The following is a 24,554-nucleotide window of genomic DNA, read 5'->3' on the forward strand; positions in this document are numbered from 1 at the left end:
TATTTAGGTCCATGTAAACATGGCTAGTTGTAGCTCCACCTTCTGGGATTGGATCGGTTTAGTCTGGCACCCCAACAGAAGGGTCAAAAAAAGTGGGACAGTTCGTCTCAGTTATTCGGGGATCTTTCCCGAGATTAGTCAGTGGAAACGCCACTAAATGCGTGTTGCCTGAGACAAACTGAACTGAAACGCTTGATGGAAACAGGGCTTTGGAGTATAAGCAGATTGTGTTTCCCTGTTTCTGAAAAGTGGTTTTCACACAAAATTTTGGTGACTTACTTAAAGTGGCACTCACAGATGGTCACGTGTGATAGTCTAAAGGCCAGTATGAGTTTAGGATTGAAATGCACTGTGTTCTGTCCAGATAGCTTAAGAATAAAAAGCTGCAGCGACTCACCACATTTGTAACCTTTAACCTGTTGTACTTCAAGTACAGGGCTCAGACTCCTGATTTCAGGACTTGGTCCTAGACTCAAGCCTTGGCCACATTTAAACCCAAAATATGAAGGACTTCAACTTCTTGACAGAGATACTTTTTGTTTTCACTTTCTTTATCATGGTACAAAAAAACAGAGTGAGTTTAGGGCAAGGACTGTTTGGCAGACACTTGACTCCCTGTTCAGCTACAGATCAGGATGCAAAAAGTTCCTACAGTAAACAGAGTAAGATGGAGATCATGCATTTGAGTAATAGATGTGAGAGTCTGGCTCTAATGGAGCCACAAGTGCTCTTTGTCGTGTGTACCTGGTTAGGAAACACTTGTTCAAAACAGGCTAGCACTTAACTGAAACAATATGAACCTTTTTAACACAATGTGCTCTACTCTGTTTTCAGTCAAAGTGACGTTACTTACAGCTGTTGTCTCAGTGGAAATGCATTAAATAAAAGGTTTACGGTTTTGATTTGTGAGCATCAGAAAGCATTTGACAGTTTACTTTGAGGGTCAGTTATTGCTTTTTATCCCATGCCACATTAACCCAAACTACTATTTGGTTTGTAACTGACAATCAAAGCTTGTACTTAACAACGCTCTGGTCTCCATCATTTTTTTCTTTTTTCTTTTTGCCTGCTGTGAGTTGTTTTCCCTGCAGTTCCTTTTCTTGAGGGCAGTATCGTCACTTTCTGATTGCCTGATATGTTAAATGTGTCATAAGGTCTTTTTCCAAGCACTGCTCCTTTCTTAAAGAGCCCTGCTTTGCTCTATAGCTACACAGTTTGATGGATCAAGTTAGTCCAGGCGTTCTGCTCCACTAGCCGAGCAGCAACAGTGGATACCAGGCTCCAGAACATGAGCTGTGGCCCTAGCCATTTGGAAAACAGCTTATCCATTATGAGCGGCATGTTCAGCTGAAGCATGAACCACAAGGAGCACAGCAACAGGTCGTCTTTCATCATTTACAGCCTCACAGCTTAACAGCCTTACCATACAGGAGAGAGCATACAGAAACAGCACGGCCAGATACAACCTTTTACAAATGTCTGATAGATCATGGTAAACGATACAAATTAAAGATCAAGACGTATGAAAGTTACATCCAACAAAGTCCCAGTCATTCACCATCTACCGCACTTGTTATCAATGCTTTATTGGAACAGCCACACAAATAAAAGCATAGTCAATTCAGCTTCAACCAAATTTCCAAAATGTAATTTGTGCAATTTTTAAGGGCTCCAGATTAGCTAAGCAGAGGAACTATAGTCTATTGGTACTCTGTCATGTCTTTTCCACTCTTTCTACCCAGTTTCTCGCTCTATCAACTGTCTTATTTTCGAAAAAATGTATGAAAAGCCCCCCAAAAGAGCAACACCTTATGATACATACAGAACAACCTGACTCTGATACACCCTGTCCATTATCATATCCTGAAACTAACTTTCAAGGATATGATGCTGCATTATAATATGTATCTAAAAAGTGGTCCTTCTCATATTCTGCTTGACATTTTTCTGGCATGCTGGTTCAGCGCCCACAGTGCTTATGGACTGTATCAGAACCCCCAGTGGACCACATGAGGTGATATAGTGTGTCCAAAAAACCTTAAGACCAAACATTCGACTCCTCTGCCAAAGTCAAACCCATCTGCTTCAGGTTATACTGGTCTTTATTGAATTTGAGTCATCGTCAGTAGCAGCAGTCATGGTATGTTGTGTTTATTCACTTTTATAATCTGTCGGCAGGTTGGCGGCTGTGAAACCTCAACTCAAAGAAGAGAGCTGGTATTTTCCTCAATGTTACTGGATCCTTATACTTGTGAACCATTGACAGTTGAAGGATGTCATGCAGCCACCCATGAACTCATACACACATCCAGACACAGCCCATAAAGCAGATTAAACATATAAACTAAATAAACATACCACAAGCCAAAGGAATGATAGAGCCATGCTTAATGCCCACGCAGAGGTCAGTGATGTGTCATGCTCCAAAGATGCATCTCTAAGAGCTGAAGCTTTTTAGTGAATCAGAAGAGCCAACTCCCATTGAATGACAGATGGCTATCCAACTTTTATCCTTTCGTTGTTCAGCTCTGCTCAAGGCAGAAATTTGAGTGACAGCATAGCGGCCATGCAGCCAATTACATATAAAGATATACGATTATACCATTACGTGACAGCAGAGAGGGGGACACTCACTCAGGTGCAGTGCAAAGGGCAACATCCAGTTAGTAATAATGATGCCTATGCGGAAGTGCTTAAAGTTGTTGTTCATAGAGAATCCACTTAAGGCTGGCAACAGAAAGACCAGAAGCCTCACATCCAGCCATGAAAATGGACTTCTACGGCATTAAAAAGCATATTTACAACCTGGTTTTAAAAAAAAAAAAAAAAACTGCTTGGGTCTAAAACGCTAATTTCATAATCGGTACACCCTGTACGGTGAGTGATTTTTTTTTTTTTTTTGTAAATCAGCAGTTTAGAAGTTATTAGGATTGTCTAATTGTCCAGAGTGTCCAGAGACACAGCTCAGGTCACATGACTGCCAGGCGCCCTGTAGCTGTTAGAAGACAAACTCACAGCCAGCGTCAAAGCAAATGTGGTTGTGCCCACAGATTGGCTTCATTTCACGGTTTCAGGAACAGACTTGTGACGTCACGGAGGCTCCGTCCATGTTTTATACAGTCTATGGTATAGTGGCTTGTCCCTCCTCAATTACGGAGACAGCAGACAGCAATGAGGAGAAGAGTGCGTCTTGTTGCAAAAACACATTAATATGAATGGCATCTGCAAGCACATCTATATATGTAACTTCTGTTCTTCTTTTTTTTTTTTCAACAAAAAGTTTGATTGAAATACCAAACAAACGTAGAGTGTCTGCCTTTGCATCAGAACAAATGCAATAAATGAGGCCATTATGAGGCCTCTAGTGAAAACACAGACTGCAAAAGGGTTTATCAATACACACTTGGGCTAAAACACAAGGCTTTAAATCAGACCAAATTAGGAGCTCTTTGATAGCCAAAATCCTGGCTTTTCTTTAAAAGCTGTGCCACAACAACTGGCTCTCTGGAAAGAGCTGAACTTTGCATTACCAGGACTAACTGGTAAATATCAAATTGTTATTCCATAACTTTATAGTTCCCTTTGGTCTTTGTAAGAGCTGCATTTCACTTTCATAACTTGGAAAATACATTTATGGTTTGCAGTTTGGTTTTGATTTTTTTTTTAGCAGACCAGAGAAAGGATGGAAAAAAGATTTGAGTGTCAAAATACTCAAAAATGAACAGAAATAATTTTTTAGAGGAGGGTGACACTGGTTGTGGAAAAAATGGGCTTTCAAGAACGGAGTCATAAAATAAAAAAATAAATAAAGCAGACATGCTTTATTAATGAGGTCTTATTTTTATGAGAACAAACTTGTAAATTAAAAAGTCATACATTTATGACAATAAAGTCGTAAATTAATGATAATAAACCTTGCAAATTAATGAGATTAAAGTTTTAAATTTATGACTCATTTAATTAAGAGCAGTCAAGCCATTATGAGAATAAAGCTGAAAATTAAAATATAAATCAGATTACAGGATGATGTAATTTCATAAAAATTAAACACTTTTTACGGGAGGAAGATGTGATTTCATGATATGATCATTCTGTAAAACAGCATAAAAAAGGATATCAAAGGAGCTGTGAGCAGCAAAGGTGGACTCAACATCTGAGGACTTACAGAAACAGAATCATGCTGACTTATTCAGGTTAATACACAGGCCAACCAGTAATAACCTTAATTCAGAACTTGTTTGCCTGAAAATCAAAACTTTATTTTCACAAATGCCTGACATGGTACACTGTTGTACAAGGCAGATGGTGAAACTGTGGAAAATATGTAATAACTCCTGTGATGGAAGGAGTCAGCCTCAGCCAATTAAACAGATGCTCTGTTTACAGCCTAACAGTAGCACAGTGCTGCTAAAACAGCCTCTGTGAGACCCATCCTATTTATTTCCAACCTCATTCTTGCACTTTAATTCTCTGTACATATATACCATTTAATTCCTCTTGGGGTTTTAGCACATTATTTCTATCATACCGTCTTTCCCTGATATAACCAAAGCATATCCTTTTTTCTTCCCCTGTTCTTTTTATCTGTCCCTTACTTTGCTCTTTTTATCTGTTACTGCATCCATGCTGCCGGGTGAGATAACGGGTGAGTGTGCTTCACCATGAAACCAACAACTTCTTAGTGGTACACAGAGCCGAGGCCTATCCTCCTCAATCACTGCTAAGCCTTTTCCTGAAACACCTCAAATGAAGGATTGTAGCTACCGAGGTGGAGACAAGCCCCGGGCTGTACAGTGAAGATTAGCACATCTGCACATACACACACATGCAATTACTGCTCAAGCAGGTAGGAATAAAAAAAGTCCAGCAATGACAGGGGCCCTTGAGTATCTGACAGGCTGCAGAAGAAGAGAGGTGAGCCTTGAAAGCACCTAGCTAACACTGATGACTAAAAACCATTAAATTGGCTGCTGCAGGGATTAAATCACAGAAGCTATCAACCAGGAGACTGTTTTAGGCTTTGAAAGCAGGTGAGAGTGAAGGTATACAGAAACGATATGATAGGAGACATAGAGGTAGGATCAAACAAAGCAGAAATCAGCAGAATACAAGGAGTAGTAAACCGGCTGTGTCTTAATAGATCATGTGTTCGTCACTTTAATATCAACTTTAAAGCAATTGAATGTGAAGACCAGCTGTAGAATGAATTCCCCCTCATGTCCTAAAATACCACATAATAAAAACCAACGAACACTGTTGGACTCAGTGCCATGTTGCCACAATCCAACATTACCAGATGGACTGTAAATCACGGACCTTCTCACCTCAGTAGTCAGGGAGCATCTTGCAGTCGTTACACCATTCATATAAAATTTCCCCTTGGTGAACAGGCTCACCACAGCCATTAGGACCTGTCCAGACTATTAGGCTGTAAGTTCCTGCCCTCTATTATTAACCCATAATCATGCTCCTTGCTTGCTGTATTCATTACGCTATTATCGTTGGCTGCGTGTTGAAGGTAATACCAGGTTTTTCATGCAGACTGTGTTTGACGTATGATGTGTTTTTTCTATTAGAGGCTAACCGCCTGTAAAATGTAGGTGGCTTGACAAGAGTTGAAAGCAGTTTTTAATGCTGCACACAAATCAGAACTAAGTAGAATATGAATATCCTTGCTGCCTCTTAATGTTTTTCTCCTCCACAAGTGGCTTATCTATTATTTTCAGTGTTACCGACAGTCTTTGGCAACACAAGGAGGGACTGGAATGGAGTCTCTGAAATGTACATCCAGCTGTAACCCAGTTGAATGAAAATGAGCCCATGTTGTGTCTATTGATAACGCTTTCTGAGGCACTTTTCACAAAATGTTCTTCATCTTTTAAGAAGTAGCTGATTTGGGCCAGCTTGTAAACAGGGTAGGAATAAAAACATCAACATACAAATATTCAACTAGTTCTACAACAGAGCTAACTTCACAAAATTAAGTCCAACAGGTGTGCAGACATTAAGCACACTGACAAATAAATGCAAAAGCAAAAGTAGGGTCAGTTTATATGAGGTGCTTTTAATAATTTAGGTATCATGTTGGTCACAGAGGGGCAGATTAGTTCAAATGGTTCATTAACACTAATGTGTGAACACTGACCTGTGGCTCCAGTGACTGTGGAAACTTTCCCCTCACTGCCTCCTTTGACGGCCTGGACTGAGATCTGGTACTCTGTTCCTGGAAACAGACCTGCAGAAAAAGATCATTTTTAACAATGAAATAAATAAATAAATAAAAACAAATATAATAATAATAATAATAATAATAATAATAATAATAATAATAATAATAATAATAATAATAATAATAATAATAATAATAATAATAATACATTAATTTATAGAGCAATTTTCAAAAACTAAAAAGAAGCCAAAGAAATAAAAATAAAACTGTGAAAACATTCCACATTTCAAAACCTCTTCTTTCTAAAATACAAGCTACTGTCATCCTCACAGGTAGAATTAATCTTTGGTTATCCTAGTGATGAACTGTGTACAGCTTAAGCCACTACTTAAAGTGAAATGAAGCATCTCTAGAACACATTTCTTTGATTGAAGAGCTTATGAGACTAATTTTCCTTCCTCTGCATGTAACTAACACCCAGAGGGTAAAATACAGGGTGTCTTAAGACAACATATTTGAACTAGATATTCAGCCTATATATACATATTTTTTTTACCTATGGCTTCTTTAATCATTTCCTGGCTGTGTTATATATTTGACTTGTAGCCCATTACTCAGAGTTATGGCCTTACAGTTTAAAAGTAGGCCTGGTGGTTTCAAAATGCATTATGTCTGCCTGTTACATCACTTACCCACAATAGTGTGTTTTGTGCGTGCCTCTTGGCTCATCCGTACGCTCTGCTCCTCCTCCTGTCCCATTGGGTCAACATGTGTTAGCCTGAAGTGATCCACCTCCACTGGTGGGTTCCTCCAGTCCACTTGGATCGAATCTTCTGTCTGGCCAAGAACTTGGATATCATCAATGACTGTAATATCTGGAAAGGATACAAGGCAACGACATGAAACCGGTAGAACAGACATGACCCTTGAACTGGAAGCCTTGTGTGAAAAGCTCTGTTGCCCTGCTCTGCTCGCATCATGGCTTTGAGCTGGATGATGAATTACTTCCAGATTGAAGTGTGACCTTCAAGAGGGGGTGTTAGAGTATTTGTGATTACATGGAAGAAAAATTGCAGAACTGAAATTGAAAATGAGTCTATGTAAGGTCTGAAAGAAAAAACTTCTTCTCTGAAACATTGGCAACAACACCCACCTTTTTTTCAAGGTAATTCAGTGATGACATAATCATAATTGCTCTGACATGACAAATACCTGTATCTATGATAAACTAGGTGGGTTGTTGTAGCGAAGTATCATTACTGGTGCATTCTTTCCTGTTTATTTTTCATCATTTTGTATGCTGTTTGTGATTTCATTGAAAAAATCAATGAAAAGACTTGTGAGAGAAAAATACATGATCCTGCACTGCATAACGTAGTAATTTCTTAGACCTGTGCTCCTTTCATACTCGATTGCCTATTTCACGTAAAAGTATCCACTGTTCATCTCAAGCCACATGGTGCCACTTTAAAATTGAAAATGCAAACCAGCACTCAACCTCTTTATTACATGTTAACAAATATTAGAAAAACATCAGTTTCTGCAGCAAATGATGGTTTTATACCATTTAAAAGTATCCTGGAATTTATATCCACCATAGACTGTAAAAAAAATGGATGTCCGCTTGCTCGGCTCGCAGTGAGGTCTCCACAAAAACTGCTCCCCCTGGTGGCTGGCTGAAGTATAGGTTAAAAAATCCGTCTTTCCAGCCATTCCAGATGGGCTGTGGTCAAACTTTAAAAAATTAATACTCCTCATAGAAATGTTTTTCACGACCGATTGTTGTGGTGATTTGAAGATATCATTTGGCTGTCTTGTATTCAAGTCCTCTTTTATGTCACCCAGCTCCACTCAGATTCTCCCAGAATCCCTCATCATCTCTACTGTGCAGACTGTAGCTGCAATTGCTACTATTGGCTGCGCCTGTGACAGGGGTATTTTGGCTTCAAAACGGTACAATGGTAAATGGCGAAGCCACACTGTCCACTCTATGTACAGTCTATGGTATCCACAAGTGCTTGTTATACAACATCTCATGGTGAAAAACCCACTTGCAATGCATAAACTAAACAAATAGTGCATCCATATCTCTGGTTTGCTCCTGCGTTGGGCTCCAGGGTATTTAATAGACAGTTAACGATTTAAAGATGAAAATTTCTAAAACTCATGGATTAGTCAAAAATCTTGTCAAATCATGGTTTTAAGGTATTAAAGAACTTCACATATCTCTGAATATTAAACACATGTAAATGTAAGATAAGGCAGTACTATTTCAAACATTAGCACAGCCATGGAGGGTGACAAAGTTTGTAGCAGATGGTAACACCCTGCAGAACAAAACTATAAAACAAAACAAACGGCACCAAAATAAATGATACAGCAGTTTTTAAATGCGAGCTATTGTGTCCCTCTGTGGGAAAAAAAGAGGAACATTAACATGAGCTTTCTTTTGAAGTAGATCATTGTTTGAAGTTGAAAACTATGCTAAATGTCTGCCTCATGCTGAGTTCTCCTCACAAACCAACAAGCCAGATGATGGCGTGTTTTCCCAGGCCCATATGGGAATACCATGCTGTGTGAGCTTTTCAATCGCTAACCAAGCTAACCACACATTAGAGTCGAGCTCAGTCTTTCCTTGTGTCTGTTGGTCCGTCTCACTTACACCCACCAATCCTGTCTGTTAATATCTTTCTCCTCACATCTGCCTCTACCACATCTGTGAGCGTCTCCATTTCCATTTAACACATCCGTAGAACCATTTCCTTGTAATTACCTTAAAATTTTATAGCTAACTAACCAGATCCAAATGAAACACTTGCTAATGATAGGATTCATCTTTTTCTTAGAAAGCATTTGATTAAAGAAAGATAAATTGATTAAATTTTGGGGAGAAGACTACTTAATGTGCAGAAGGTAGAGCAAACTTGAGTACAGTAGACTGCAAAGACTACTTATGATGAAGATTTCTCATCTCAGATTCATCTCTTCTTCCTCAGATTAAGCATTTAAGCTCTTTACACATTAGTGTTGTGCCTTATCACAGGTGAGGCATGAACTCATCAAACTGACCTTCAACCTCAAATGTGACCGCTTAATCTGCAGAAAATCTGACTAAATCTACCCATACCTGCAGGCCTTACCTGGCCTTCCTGCCACAAGAGTGGTTAATAAGCCACATCTGCTTTTAACCACCAAACCACCGAAGTATTTAAAGGCAACATGCTGCTTCCAGCCACATTCCACTTCACCAGTAATCTGTGTCATTGGCATTCAGTCAAAGGAAGCAAGCATTTAGCCTCTGTTTGGTTTCTAATGCAGGCTGAGCTCACCTGTGGTAGCTTCTATCATGTCTGCTTCACTCTGGATTTCCTTGATGACAGCGAGCACCTCAACGATGTAGGTAACCGCAGGAGAAAGGCCTGTGATGAGGTAAGAGTTCTCTGTGTTGGGAATCCGGACCTGCGATATGGTGGGTTGAAAAAGTCGTTACATCATTAATACAAAACACACTTTTTCATGTCACAGTCGAGTGCTGAGAGAGTGGAACAGCATGTGCGAACATCAGCCAACCACAGTTGTTCTAATCTCATTCATTAATGTTAAAGCCATTTATCTTCACCTGGGTCACACAGGCCATCGAAGCAACTTCCATGAGACTTATACATCAATGCTGAGCATGATGAATGAATGAAAACAGATAAACGTATATAATATTAAACAGCTACGTGTGGACAAACATGAGTAGCTTGCCAATGCATTTAGGAGGGGATCATTTCTAGAAAGAATTTATTGATCGGAGGAAAAACTTAGTCCAAAATCCAAAGCCAGCATAATTCATGGAGATGTCCAAATTGTACATCAAAGCACATATTATGGAAAAGTGAAAACGTGGGCAACAAAAAAAACCTATAGTGTCTCTAAAGATATTTTATACCATGTTTATCATTATTTTAAGCCTTTTAACAGGTTCTTGTATTTGCTGGTGAAGTAGTTTGTGAATGACAAACACAGTTAAAAGCTAAAAGACTGGAGTACCCTTACGCAAAAATGAGAGGTTGAGAAAGTCAAAAGAATTATGAATCATTCAGAACACATCCTCTCTTTTCAGCTCTCTTTAATGCTGTCAGGACAGCAGGACACATTTTCAACTCTTTTGTTCCTCACTTCATCAGGATACTAAACCACGATAACATGAATTGACATATTGACCTGTTCCTGCTAGCTTGAATTTGATAAGGTGTTTCTTTATTCATTTTGGAGCTTTGTGGATAAATCATTTTAAACCCATACAACAGATCTGTTGTCACTGACATGTCTATATGTTACTGTTTGTTGCGTTGACTGTTCTTGAAGCCAATTGTAAAACCCTTTTTGTTGAGAGAATTAGATATTTAAAAAGACAACCTGGCCTCATCATATTCATGCTTATATCCAGTGCAAAAGCACTCCATCACATTTGATAGTGTATACATGCAACAACAATTATAGGACATACCTGAAAATAAGGATTATTATGAAAAGAAAGAAAGAAAGAAAGAAACCTACTTGCTTCATTGTGCCTTTGTCATCCTTATCATAATATGTTAGAATGTAATACTCTGCTCTAGGGACAGACTCCCACTCCACCAAGAGGGACACATCAGTCGCCTGGACCAGGCGCAGACCCTGAGGGCCAAGCACTAAGGGAGACAGACAGAGGGACACAGACAGAGGCAGACAGAGAGAAGGACAAATGTTAGTGGAGCTTAAAGCATATTGTACAAAAACTTTAATTACCTCTTTAACCAAATTTTAGCAAATACAAATGCACTGATCTGTTAATGTTAAAATACTCTAATGCCATGGAGAGCTCCTAAAAACAAGATTTAAGTTAATGTTTTTGCATCTACATTTTATGACTTTGGTAATTTTTGCTTTTGAAGTTTAAAATTAATAATAGTTGAAAAAAAAATTGAGTGTTTTTTCTTTCGATGTCCTCCATTTTTCCATATCCTCTACCTGTACCATTCATCCAATAAAGGGGATATTTAAAGAGGGGAGCCAACATTTTAAGACACAGTAGGTGTTGGCTTGCAAGCTGCTATTACAAACACAGATGAAAAAGAGACTATAAGGGAAACAGAAGATACTGTACATTACTCTGGATAAGAACAATAACAAAACAGTAGCCTGCATGAATGAAGAAGACAGTAAGTCAGCAGTGTTGCAGAGGAAGGCTTACCACCAACAATAAGTACTTTCTCTGGGGATAAATGGTAGATGTTGTTGGTAGATTTACTGAGTACAGCACAGTGCACACAAACTAAGCATATTTCAAGTGGAAAAAATGAAATGAGTGGTGGAGGAGTCCACCATAACTCTGGCAGGCGAGGAATTCACATCAGGCTCAGCTGCTCTTCCACAGAGCAAAGTCAGGAAGTGTAATGTTGTTTTTTCTCAAGTGTAGCAGTTCTTTCCCATCCAGTAGCACTTAATATCCCCCTGTTGCTGCTCTAGGCACGACCATCAACAGTCCTTACCCTAGAATAATACTTCAGAGCAGCTCGGGTGAATAAATTAACATATTAAGTTCGGAAAAAGTGGAAACCAATAATCTCTGTCTCTTGTCTTGTTAAAGATGAGTGAAGTACAATTTACAGGAGGAAAGAACTACTGTAATAACATTACTGGATTTTTTAAAACAAACTAAGTTTTCTTTGAGTCAGGAACCATCTGTGCTAATATTATTAATTGAAACAGAAACTCAGTTTGTTTTGTGTTGCTTCGATTTCCTTTGTTTATGAACATTTATTCTTGGTCTTTAGTGAAGGACAACATTCCTGAGTACAATTATACCCACAATAAACATTTTTTCTCTCTTAAAATCAGACCCATGTGGATAAACAGGGGTTCAGGCAACAAAAATAACTGGATTATTAAATTGAGCTATTACTGATCTCATTAAGTAGATACTAACTTATTTTGATGGTGGAATCACTTGTTCTGTTTTGACATCAGGAGCTGGTGTAGAAAGGACATTACACTGAGTGTGAAGTTATCTTGAGATATACTCCAAGACTCGTGTTGCTGTCATCACCCACAAAGCTGACTGACATCCAGTCAGCTTTGACTGTTTTACCTCTGTGCACGTCTTCTCCTGCTGCTTATTACCCCTGTTATTCCTCACACCTAAAACCAACACCATGTATTTTATTTCCTTACCTCCTACTTTCCCTCCCACCCTGACTCTTCCTCTGACACACTTCCACTGTTGATGTTGGACTTGGCTCAGCAGCACCTCCACACGAAGCTGCAGCCCCGTCTCTAGATATTCTCTGCCCTGGCAGGGCAAAATACTTTGAAGAAACTAAATCACCTGCAAGGGATTGACATAGCTGACCTGCAACTGTGAAGATTCCACTGTTGCAGTTTTAAAGCTGTGCTGCAGGACCTGAGACTGGTTGTGGAGCCTCTTTTAGAGTTTAAGGAGACGAATCAAAAGCAAATGTACAACAAACAAAAAAAATCCCCTGCTGTCAAGTATGTGCCTCTATTCTGGATTGAATGTATGGGCAGACATACCATACACTAGTAAAGACCAACTCTGCCGTCTATATAGTGTTATTTCAAAGCTTCTTCTGGCTTCAAAGTGACTTTTTGAAAACGCTGAGTTTTTGCCTTGGATCTAAATCTTCAAAATCTGCTCAAAATCTGTTCAAAATAACTCTCACAGTATGAACTTAGTGAATCAAACTGTCCATGCCTGACTACTGCTGCAAACCTTTCTGCCTGTCTGCCCTTATATTGCCATAAAATGCAATTTTCTACTCTGCTCCTGAGGCAGTTCAGAAAGAGATTTGGTGAGCAGTGCATTTAGCGGGAGAGGTGACGATTTTGCTTAAGGGTCATGACTGGTGTCCTAAAGGACTGATGGGTTTTCTTGTATCTCTTGTGACAGTCTGTGACTTGAAGTCAGGAGCTGTCTTCAGACCATGGCTGTCAGGAGTCATGGGGTCAGCTCACTGAGAGGGCCCTGTCAGCTGCTCTATCTGAAATAACTGTGCAGGAGGTGCTTTGAATTCCACAGAAGTGGGTCACTCAGGCCTTCATAAGCACTGCTGTAATTTTAGGTCTTGTCAGAAGCACTCATGTCAATGCCATGACCATTTTTTGTGAAATAAGACAGCAATTTGAATGAGATTTTAGTTAACCACTGTGCAAAGAACAGCTAATACCAATTTAAGCTGCAACCAACATCGGAAGAGCCAGAGATGTTTTAGCATGAATCAAGGATGTAATAGCATTGGCTGGCTCAAAAAAGAGGATTGCTGTGAGATCTGAGAACAAATTCTGGTATATATTAGAACGTGTTACTTAATGATACAGCTAGGAAATTCATATGAAGATAAACTGGGCTTTGGGGGACAAGTGTTAAATTTTTAATGGCTCCAAAGCTCCTTGTAACATCTGTGTTTTCCATGAGATAGTAGTTAATATTCACAGCTTAATGTCAGCAGCGCAAAAGAGGTGACTAAATAAAGAGGTGAAATGTGAACGGTAATTCTCTAGAGGAACACTGATCAAATTTAATGTGAGCCAGGGTCGTAAAAAGTTATTATGCCGCACCCCAGATTTATAAATTACCCATAAAAAGAGCATGGCAGGATGTGCTTACTCAGACACCATTCATCTCTAGAGGACACAGTGGAAGTGCTGCTGGTTACTTGAATGCATAATTAGACTGAATGCAGACTCGGTCCACTCAAAGACTTGGCCACACCAAGGCAGAACACAGCAAGATGATTATTTAAATGAAAAATGCAGCAAAAGTCATATTGAAACACATAAACACTAGGTCAGTGTGAATCTCTATGCTAACATATCTGAGAACACTGACACAAACATTTAGACAGATACTTCAAAGAATCAGCAGTCCCCTTGAGTGGTCTTTAAATCGTTAGGCTAGTTTGTTATAGCAAGTTGGGTTTTTAGCAGAGTTCATGTTCAAAACTGTTAGCTGTGTTGCTCTTTTTCTTTGACAAAACACAAGGTCCACTGACACTTTTAACACAGGCCTGAATGTTTGAAAAAAGGCAGCATATAATGTTTATACAGGCAATGTGAAGTATTGTTTTGTCAACTTTTAAGCTAACAAGCTAACTGAGCATAACTAGCTACCAGCAACCTCCCATTTATTTTTTTCTAGTTTTAATTCATCCATAAGTAGTTTAAATTAAACTGTCGAAGAAAAAAGTAAAGGTAAGATTCTTTGTTACTGTGACCAACATCAGTTTTGTCATGTTTCTCTCAGCATCATCAACGTTAGCTTTTAGCCTATTTGTTTCACTACACCACCTAGCTAGCCAAGCCTTCCCCATTTCAAGAGTTTTATACCATAAAAGAACATCCACAGAATTGGGGTCGTTAAACACTGAGGTACCTTACCTAATGAACAGTCTTCTCCATAAAAGCCTTCATCACAGACGCACTGGCCGTCCACACACCGGCCATTACCAATGCAGTCATTGGGACACTTCTGGATGCTGCAGTCCTCGCCAGTGAAGTGTGGGAAACACACACACTTCCCATCCACACATTGGCCTTTGTCATTGCAGTCATCTGGACACATCTGCTGACTGCAATCTTCTCCCGTGAAACCCTGATGGCACACACATCTCCCATCCACACATCGGCCGTTGTCATTGCACTCGTCGGGGCAGGAGGACACTGAGCAGTCTGGGCCTTCCCATCCCGGGTTACAGAGGCAGCTGCAAGTGTCGTGTTGATAGGTACCTTGGCCATTACAGCTTGTGTCCACTCCTTAAGAGGTGCAAATGTGTGATTATTTAAGCAGGTAAAAAAAAAAAAAACAACCTTCTTCTTCAAACTGACAACTGCAACAGAATGACTCATGCTTACCTGCAGCACCACCTTTCCCACAACATCCTTGACTACACTGAGTCTTTAGGTAGTTTACTTCTTCCTCCAGCCCGTTGACTCTGTACAAGAGAGACCTGAAGCTTTCTGACTCTTCACAGTTACATGTTGGTGTCTGAAGCCTGATGTTGTGTCGGAAGATGATGTCATTTTCTCCATTCTTAGTGGTCTCTGTCTGTAGATCTACAAAGCACAAGAATTATTATAATTATCTAATATTTTGAGAGCTATCAGCAGTGGGAGTCACGCACAAAGATGCAAATGTTAAAAAAAGTAGGGAGTCTAACTGGGTACAGAATTAGGTACTTTTTTAGGTACCATCAAAGGTATCATGTTTAGGTACCTAAACGCATCCTTGTAACTGTGAAGGGGTGGAACAATGGGTGAGTTTCCATGCTGGACATGAACACAGCACTGCAAGATTATATGTTGAAGAATGAATATGGTAAATCGAAAAAATATATATTTCATGAGTAAACAATTTGGTATATTTTACAACATAAACACAATAAAGTACCAAAAATTGGTACCGTTGAGTACCGGTACCGATTGCCAGGTACCAGGCATTGGTATAATATCGTTTCAAATGTGAAAGGTACCCATCAATAACTCTAACTGTGCTGTCATTTGTTGAGGCTAATTGTGCAACATGGTAAGCATTCCCGTAATTATTTTCATTTAAGACACACATATAGTCAAAAAAAACTTCAGTGTTAAAATCAAGAAATCTTGCAATGCTTAAAACATTTTCACAGTTTTCAGTGCAGCTAGTGCTTCACAATGTAATCACTGGTTGTGGTCCCCATGTTTGTCTTTCACCTGTATTGCCCTGGGTTGGTGTGCTGTCAATTTTACAACTTGAGCCTCCTGGGACGTCAATTTTATAGACATGGCTGAAGGTGACTCCCTGCTCTGCATCTGGAGGTTGTGGCGGGCTCTCAGAGTAGCAAAGGGGTGACAAGGTGCATAGTACAGCCACCAGGCACAGGGCCCTCCATGGGAGTTGTGTGGTCATGGCTAGAAGGCAAAATGAGATTGTATAGTTAATAAATTTTGTAAATCCTATGACCATCTTTTTATTAAAAAACAAAAAAGTTCAGAACCAAGAAAAATATACAGTTCACACAAGACAACAAAATCTTCACTTTATGTGAAGCCAGGCTTACAGTCCCATAAATCACCCTCCTGTGTACTCTGTAAGTCTTCTACTGTTTGCAGGATCTCCTAACCGGTGCACAACTAAATTTGTGGTTTAAGGTAAAAATTAAATATGGTGAAATTATTAATAAGGCTCAGTTTTTCTGACATTATCAACATTAATGAAAGCCAAAATCTGTCTCACACTCCAATATGTTGATGTAAAAAAAGTTATCTTCCGAGATTCCTAGCATGAGGATGAGAAAATGTTTCCAATGAGAGAGTTATATATTCCATGTTTTTTAATATGTGCTTTTACAATTTATAAAGGTTACATCTGAAGCATGAACTATGCCTGACAGACAGAAGCTGTGTTTGTGGTCATGACTGACTGGACCTTAGTCTCCAGGTTGCATTAGGATCATATTTCTCAGTCATGGTTTTAAAGAGAACTGAGGACAGAGACACCGTCTTGATGATGCATAAGTTACATTACACTCAGTGGGGCACATTGCTGTATATTTTATCTCTGGAAGCCTAAACCATTATGTCACTGTGGTGTGTGTGTGTGTGTGTGTGTGTGTGTGTGTGTGTGTGTGTGTGTGTGTGTGTGTGTGTGTGTGTGTGTGTGTGTGTGTGTGTGTGTGCGTGTGTGTGTGTGTGTGTGTGTGTGTGTGTGTGTGTGTGTGTGTGTGTGGCAGCAGAAAGTGAGCAGTCATCACTTTGCTGGAGATCCGTTTGATCTTAACCATAAATTGTGCTCGGTCAGGCGTTTCGGAGCTTCTGAGAGGGCAGAAACCAGCCCTCAGCAATGATGTCATTGTTTTTAATGAGAGTGATGTCATGTGAACTTTTAGAGGCTTCCCTGGAAAGCCAAATTACATGCTTTCAATAAAAAGCACCCGTTTTAACCTTCAGTGGGTCTTTCTTTGAGACATTGGTCTGAATAAACATATCGGTGCATAGGTTAAACTGTGGCTGCAGGAACTTCTGCTGTGTGCTGAGTGTGTGTGGTCTATGGAAACATAACACTTCTGGAAGAGTGCATAGAAGGTCAGTTATTAAGTACCCGAGAGCAGTAGAAAAGTGCATGGCAATGTGCTCATCCATGGTTCAAATGAAGTTTCACAAGTTATGAAAGAGGACGATTCCTTTCTTCTTGTTAAGACAGAAGACAGGAGGAGTTGTAACTCAGAATTCATTGGCGTGTCACTGTAATTAAAGAACTACCTTCCTTGTTGTTTTTGTAAAATACTTTTTGTGTGTTTGAATTCTGATTTATTCTAATTGCATTTACCTTTAAAGAGGAGAAACTTCACAATTGGAAACCAAAACATTTACTCTGTGACCATCAAAGACTTAAACAGATGGAAAAGTTGGAAAGAATGGGAAACGGATACTTAAAATCCCACTGGACGCCATGTTTGCATTGGCTTGAACATTAAAATGTCAACAAGTGGACCGAGAACCTGCCAATCCTCAAGCCAATTATATCATTATCCGATTAACAGTGATTTAGAAAAGTGAGCCTAAGTAAGTGAGAATACCTGACCTTTGAGTGGTATTTACATTTTTTTTAATTCTAAGAGGGGAAAGCTTCTTCTCTTATGCATTTGATTCATAAAATAAACTTTGGCTGAAAAATCTCTCCTGTAATGGTTTACACAGGATGTAACTCAAGTAGTTCTGTAATTCAAAATCTTCCAGTCCCTTTTTATGGAGACAAATAGCCGTGTAATTACCATGACTACTCTCTAACTTGTCCAAACCCAATACGGCTGACCTTATTTGGTTGTTTCAGCTGGCTATTTGATTGCTGCCAGTCAAAAGCTTGAGGTTACAGACTGATGCCTATGCAAGAAACCCAAGCTATGACATCATTTGGAAATTGCTTATTGGACCCTGTGCGGAGGCCAAAAACTTGAGTAGATGTTTTGTCCATGGTGGAGAATTTAGAGGGAAACCCTGAAGAGGTAATAGAGATACTAATGCTGGGAGATGGAAATAGATTTAGAAGTGAAGGAAATTCAAAGGGGAACTAAAAAACAAAAGTAAGTGAAAGACAGAATGAATAGGTGATAGAGAATGATGGAGGGACTGTGTTTGCATCAATGACAGCCAAGCAGTTAGCCACACTATAAGCAGTAGACCATAACCTTGTGGAACAGAAGTTGGCATTGGCGCACAGATATGCTTAACAAGCATGTTTATAGCTGCCTGTCAAGGTTTTATTTGATGATCAACCCTTTTTTAGGCCCTGTTCTTATTTCTCTTGGAGAAGATGGCACTGTGACCTTCCAAGCAAAGCAGAGAGCTCACCCTGACTGCTAAGAAAGAAAAACTTAGGAGAGGAAAAGAGAGACGAAAAGACGGATTAATAGAGAGACAGAATGGGGAACAGCGAGTGAAGTGAGGTGATTACATTTGAAAACAATCGGTGAAGAGATGGATGGATGAAAAAAGGAAGATGGGGTGCACACTCTGTTGAATGGGTATGGCTGAATGGATAGATTTATAAATGGTAGATTCAATGGGTGGAATTTGGTCCTGCTGAATGGATACTTGAATGTAGGGATAGAAAAATAGATATACAGGTGAATTGGATTAGTGGATGTATATTTTGCTGTTTGAGTGAATGGATTAACTGTGTTGGACGCGTCAAACAATGTAGCACGGCACACACACCCAAAAAAACGTTTGAATGAAAGGATGGGGTGACTCTGAGATGGAAGGTTAAAGGTGTCATGAATGAATGAATGGATAGATAAATACACAAATACATTAACTGTTAGATTTCATATTGATTGACATATCTTAGATGGATGATTGATAAATTGGTTGCAGGTGAACTTAATGGGTTTTAAATTTGGAGAAACACATATGAAACAGGGGTTGACACTTGGTCTTTTGGTAATGATCCACGTCTTAACTCTTTCGCTCAATAATTCAGTTAAAATTAGAGTTTGCAGAATTTTTCTTAAAAATAAAATGTCAACTTCTACAGGAATAGTCCTGCTCAGTTGTCGCTTCTGGGCCTCTTTATACATATGTGTCAGTGTCTCTGTCTGCCTCGAACCCTCTCCTCAGCCTGAATGTTGATGTTTTGGTTATATCGGGACAAAGAGTAAGTGTGGTTACATCACACAATCACAGCCCATCTAGTGGGCAAGTGACTTTGCGTGTCAATTTGCCAGTGGGAAAAGCTAGCAGCTATGATAATGGATGTAGCACAGAGAAAGAAAAATACAATCAAAGTAAAATGAAACGCCGAGCAGATAAAGTTTTTTCCTAAACTGAGAGCAACGCAAGTTGGCTTGCTGCTTACTAGGTTTGCGCCGAACACCAGTGATTAGCTTGTGCGAACATGCCAAGTCAGATGTATGAGTCTGTCTCATGTAGAAATGTAGAAACACAGTTGCTGGGCTGGTGAGAATGTTCACTTAGTCGCGGTGGGAGGCTGTGTATGTACGCTGCCACTGGCACTGATCCAAGGAGGAGGAGACCTGTTTAAATTTATGTTAACTAACAAGTAACAAAAAATCCTGCAGACCCTTGCTTTAAATATTTACCAAAAAAATCATTAAAGAACGTCATGATCATGCTGAAGAGTGAGGGAAAGCAGAATCTTCTTTGTCCAGTGCATGTCCTTACTAAGCGCAAGGTCCATACAGATAGCATTTCAACCTGCTTTTGGAAGCCTCAAGTAAAATTCAACATGTCTGCAAACACAGTTAAAAAAATTCCTTCCTGACGGTAACTTTTCTGTGTCAAAGCAGAGCTATGTCAATGGGCCTGTAAAATGTTTGTGGACTACCTGTGATGTGTGTTCACTCTTTTATAAGGCAGAAAGAAGTGCACATGTGTACAGTATGTGCTTACAGAGCTGCTGTTGTTACCTCAGGAGGCATTCTCCAGCTGGTAACAATGGTAGTTTAATCACCTACAGATAATACTGTCTGGATCCTCAGACACCTTTTACTAGGGGCTTGCAGGGATGTGTGCTTGTGTGTCTTTTTTGAAAGATCTCCCTATTTACCTTAAATGCTCTTTAAAAGCAAATGCAGTAAACATCAGGGTTGACGTAAATCAAGAGGAAGACCACAGCAAACAGCTCCAGCTTTTATACAGGGAACACAGAGAGAGATAGGAAGAAGGAGGAAACTTGGTCAGTCCTCCTCATCCTCTCTAGAGAGACATTTAGCCTCAGACAAAGGCTGACTGTTTCACCAGGTTTCAGCACAAGACACATCTCATTGGGCCAAACCTCCACAGTCTACGGCTGAGGTGATGTGAGGCTCTAAGAAAAAGCAAAACAGGGGGAGCAGAGAGGTCATATCTTTATGTGTGGTTGCAAACTTGTGGACATTCCATTTCCCCTTCCTCTTTTACCCTCATCAGCAGCAGCTCGCACACACCAAAATGAATAAAACAAGCCTGAAAGCAATTATCGTCTGAGAGCACGGCTCATATCTTTATGATTCTGTCTGCCTCCTGCTGCTATGCAGACCACAAGCAGACGTCGATAAGGACTGTAGAGGTTCTATTCCACTTCAGTTTGGCCGTCAAATGAAAAGCTTGCCAAGTGAACAGAAAGGAAAATAACACAACCCCAGCATTAATAACACAGCCTAAGTTCTAGTCTGAGATAAGTTTTTGAAATAACAAAAAAGTGTTTTGAGTGGCTTTTATGTACCCAGGGGTATTTTTAATCAGTAACAGTATATGAAAGAGCAGAGTTGTGAGAAGTGCATGAAAGGAGTCACACTAAGCAATCTGAACACTTATAAGCCACCCACTCAGGGTTATATGGGTGTACATCTCTCCCTCCCTATCGTTTTGCACGGCTGAGGGCCCACATCTGTAGCTCATTTCGGAGGGCTTCTGTGTATTGCTCCCAGCCAGCACAGTAGCATTAAAGGTAAATCAAGTGGATCAACAGCCCGGTGAGAATATCTGTCACCCCAGCACATAGTTATAATAAATATTTATCATCGTGGAAATTAGTGCTGGTAGCTTTGCTGATGGATTGTGGGGCGATGCTTGTGGATATCATCTGGAAACAAGCAGTAAATAACACCTTGAATATGTTTTTTGCAGAAATTAAAGGCTGTCACAGCCCCTCCAGGGAGGTCATAACTTTGCTGAGTTATGCAACAATGTCCAAACATTTATAAATCTGCCAACCAGCTTGTTCAATGTCAGATCATTTTATCATATTTTCCGATGGTTTAGCTGTGATGTATTAATAAGCACTGATCCCCCACTGTTTATGTTTATGAGTTGGGTCTGATTTACGCTGGGAAATACTTTTTTTTGTATCTATTGGACAAATTTTACAATGTACCAAAGAATATTTTGCATAATTTCTGTGAATTAAACTGGTCTTTTGAGCAGTAGGGTAAAAACACAATATTTAATCAGTAAAGACGAGTCCATAATTAGACACATTGATGTCAGAATGCCTTAAATGTATACTCCAGTGCAGAACTTAACTAAGTCTATTTAGTTTTTCATCAAGCACAAGATCCTTCCAAAGCTTTCTATGAATGCAGAAAAGCACGTCAGTCTTAATAAACTGTGCTCCAACACATAATTGGATTCAGTGGGTAAATCTCCTTCACTTGACAATATTATCACAGACCAACAGTTCCACAACTTTTCCACAGACTGCCAAGTGCTGCCATGCAAACCCAAACTAACATAAGCTTCAGTGTCGGGACACTTTATAAATACCAGGTGTCAAGTTAAACTAGGGGACTTCAGATGAATGGAAAGAAAGGAAAGTTGAAGCCAGTACAGCTGAGACCAACTTTTCAGTATGACAAATATTGAATGGCAGAGAAAACAGAGACAAAAAAAGAAAGAAATCAATTTCCATATAACCCCTGAGGCTTAAGAAAATAAAACAAGACAGACAAGACTGCTCTTTTACTTCAAACTGATATCTTTCAAAGAAATATTTTTCATCATAACCTGCAAATGCAGCTTCTGTCAGTCTACATGTGTTTGATTAAGAAAATAAAAAATAGAGTTAAGCTCAATAAACGAGTCAAATAGCAGTGAAATAAAAAAAACTAATAATTTGTAAATCCAGTTCTGTTTCTAAATGACAAAAATAAAGTCATCTTACCCTTGATGGATTTCTCGATCTCTCTCTTCCTCTCTTCTCTTTCTGTCTTTTTTCTCAGAAGGACCTAGCGACACCAAACCTCTCCCTCTGCCACCTGTTGACAGGCCCGGACCAGTGATTCAAAGACCTCTTCAATGCCGCTGACTTTTGCTCTCCCCCTCCCTCTTCAATTGTTAAAATCTCTCCCAAACGTCTATAGGCCAATGGGCAGTTAGTTTGGGAGTGTCTCCTCTCCTCCTCTCCTTAAATGATTGAGTGCAAAGGAAACAGAGGAAGAGGAGGGGGAAGATAATGAGCTGTATTTACCACACTTTTCCCCCTGAGTGAATCACTGTCCACCTATGAACATGCCCCTTACCTTTCTCCTTCATCGCCTTGAAACTTTTGACGCTCTATGATGATTTTTTTTTTTTTCCAACCTGCATGTTAAAGCAGAGAAAACTGGAACTAATCTTTCTAGCAGAAGGAGAAGGTCCTAAAACACCAAAGTAACTGGATAAAGGTTAGATTCAGCAGGGAAATATCAAAGCCAAAACAAATATATGGTCAGCCTAGGAAAGAAGTACCACTGGAAAGATTTTTTTATTCTACTATTACATTTTTTAGAAACCTAAACAGTACCCGATTACAGGGCATATTTAGATTTTAATGACAGGACAACAACAGCAACATACAGATTGCATTAAACTGGAGACAGATAAACACCACATTTTCTGGGGAACAAAAACCTTCTGGGTGTTTTCTGGTTCGTGAAAATGGTGATAATAATCAAAAGAATTCTTTGAAACAATTAAAGTGGGTTGGATGATTGGCAGTCAGACACCAAAATCTTGACTTGATTTTACATTCATGTACAATTCTTTCCACAAGGTCCTGTGAAAACAGGCCACAGGAAGCACACTGTGGAGGCGAATACCAGGCTAACTTCTTCAAGGCGACAGAACAACCACAAGTGTCCCGGTGAAAAGCTTTCACCCTTTGATCGCTTAAAAGCATAAACTAAAAACAATGCCCCGTTTCAGTTTTGTATGTATATATATGTTAGAATTTAAAATAATGCAGGCACCTGAAGGCATGCATACAAACGGGAACAGAACATGCACACCAGCATCGACCACCATGACCAAAGATCCCCAGTGTCAAGGTCGACAATACTTAAAGCTGACAGAGGCTGTTTGTCTCTAAATATATGAGAAGGGTTTCACATTTCTGCAGGGAACACAGAGGAGTCTGGATTGTTAGAGTGAAACTGGAGCTGAAGCCGAGAGACCAAGTGTGATTGTTTGTACAGACACAAACACTGCTTGTAAACTTTACGGTTGAAGAGATTCAACATCTTTAACAACCATCAGTCTTTATTTGTTCCAGTAAAAGTGTGGTTAAGTGATTGATCATTATTACACTGGGTTAATATGTCACCAACATCAGTGGCGCTGGTGGAGTTTTATCCAGGGGGGGCTATGACTACAAAACAAATATATACTAATAAGCAGGCAAATGTATTAGGGTATCACACCTGTGTATTTACATCAATGAAAACAAAATAAAGCAACATTATACTGTTAAGGTCCGCGTTGTTTCACATTCACCTTCTCCTGATACGTTCCCCTCACAAAAGGTAACGCTATGAGCGACTTCACTGTGTTATTTATGTTTTCTCTCTCCATTTTACGCCTCTGTCTGATCGTCTCTTCCTCCTGCGGCTCGACCTGTCAATCAACCGCACTTTATAACAGACGGCTGTGACGTAGGCTCCATAGCGGGAGGGTGGTGGTATGCAAATCCAGCTGCATTCAGCTCTGGGCGCAAGAAAGGTGCACCCCCACATAGTCCTATCTCTTGTATTGAGGAGGAGCCGCTGCGCATGTACAATTTATAACGAGGGTCTATGGCCAAAGATTTTTGCGCCCTGGGGCGGAAACACGTCACCAAACAGATAACGCAGATGAATTTAAAAACTTTTATTTATCGTGAAATATAAAATATTCATCGTGCAAATTTAAATATATCAATATATACATGTAATTCAGGACATTATATTTTATTATTTCTTTTTCTTTTTTTTATGTCCCATTCTTCAAGGTAATGTTGATGGTAATGATGGTGGGGTGGCGCCTTAGCGCCCTCTATTGACCAGTCGCCACTGACCAACATAGACATGTGGACGATAACCTGCATTAAAGGGATAGTTCAGTTTTTTTG

General features: G+C 39.6%; 1 protein-coding gene across 3 annotated transcripts in view; it reads right to left on the bottom strand.

Annotated features, from left to right (window-relative positions):
- Positions 1-24,554, bottom strand: part of tnn (tenascin N) — a 61,194-nt gene that overhangs the window by 18,243 nt on the left and 18,397 nt on the right. For all 3 annotated transcript variants that reach the window (XM_074688409.1, XM_074688410.1, XM_074688411.1), the window contains exons 3-9: positions 15,905-16,102; positions 15,068-15,268; positions 14,594-14,968; positions 10,715-10,848; positions 9,499-9,628; positions 6,862-7,044; positions 6,146-6,235 (exon numbers count right to left, since the gene is read on the bottom strand). In XM_074688409.1, coding sequence (XP_074544510.1) covers positions 6,146-6,235; positions 6,862-7,044; positions 9,499-9,628; positions 10,715-10,848; positions 14,594-14,968; positions 15,068-15,268; positions 15,905-16,100 — 1,309 coding nt within the window. In that variant the 5' untranslated portion in view covers positions 16,101-16,102. The remainder of the gene's footprint in view (positions 1-6,145; positions 6,236-6,861; positions 7,045-9,498; positions 9,629-10,714; positions 10,849-14,593; positions 14,969-15,067; positions 15,269-15,904; positions 16,103-24,554) is intronic.

The sequence above is a fragment of the Halichoeres trimaculatus genome, unplaced genomic scaffold (assembly GCF_033239565.1).
Source record: "Halichoeres trimaculatus isolate MK-OKI-2021-1 unplaced genomic scaffold, fHalTri1.1 fHalTri1_scaffold_15, whole genome shotgun sequence".
In the NCBI taxonomy this organism is placed as follows: domain Eukaryota; kingdom Metazoa; phylum Chordata; class Actinopteri; order Labriformes; family Labridae; genus Halichoeres; species Halichoeres trimaculatus.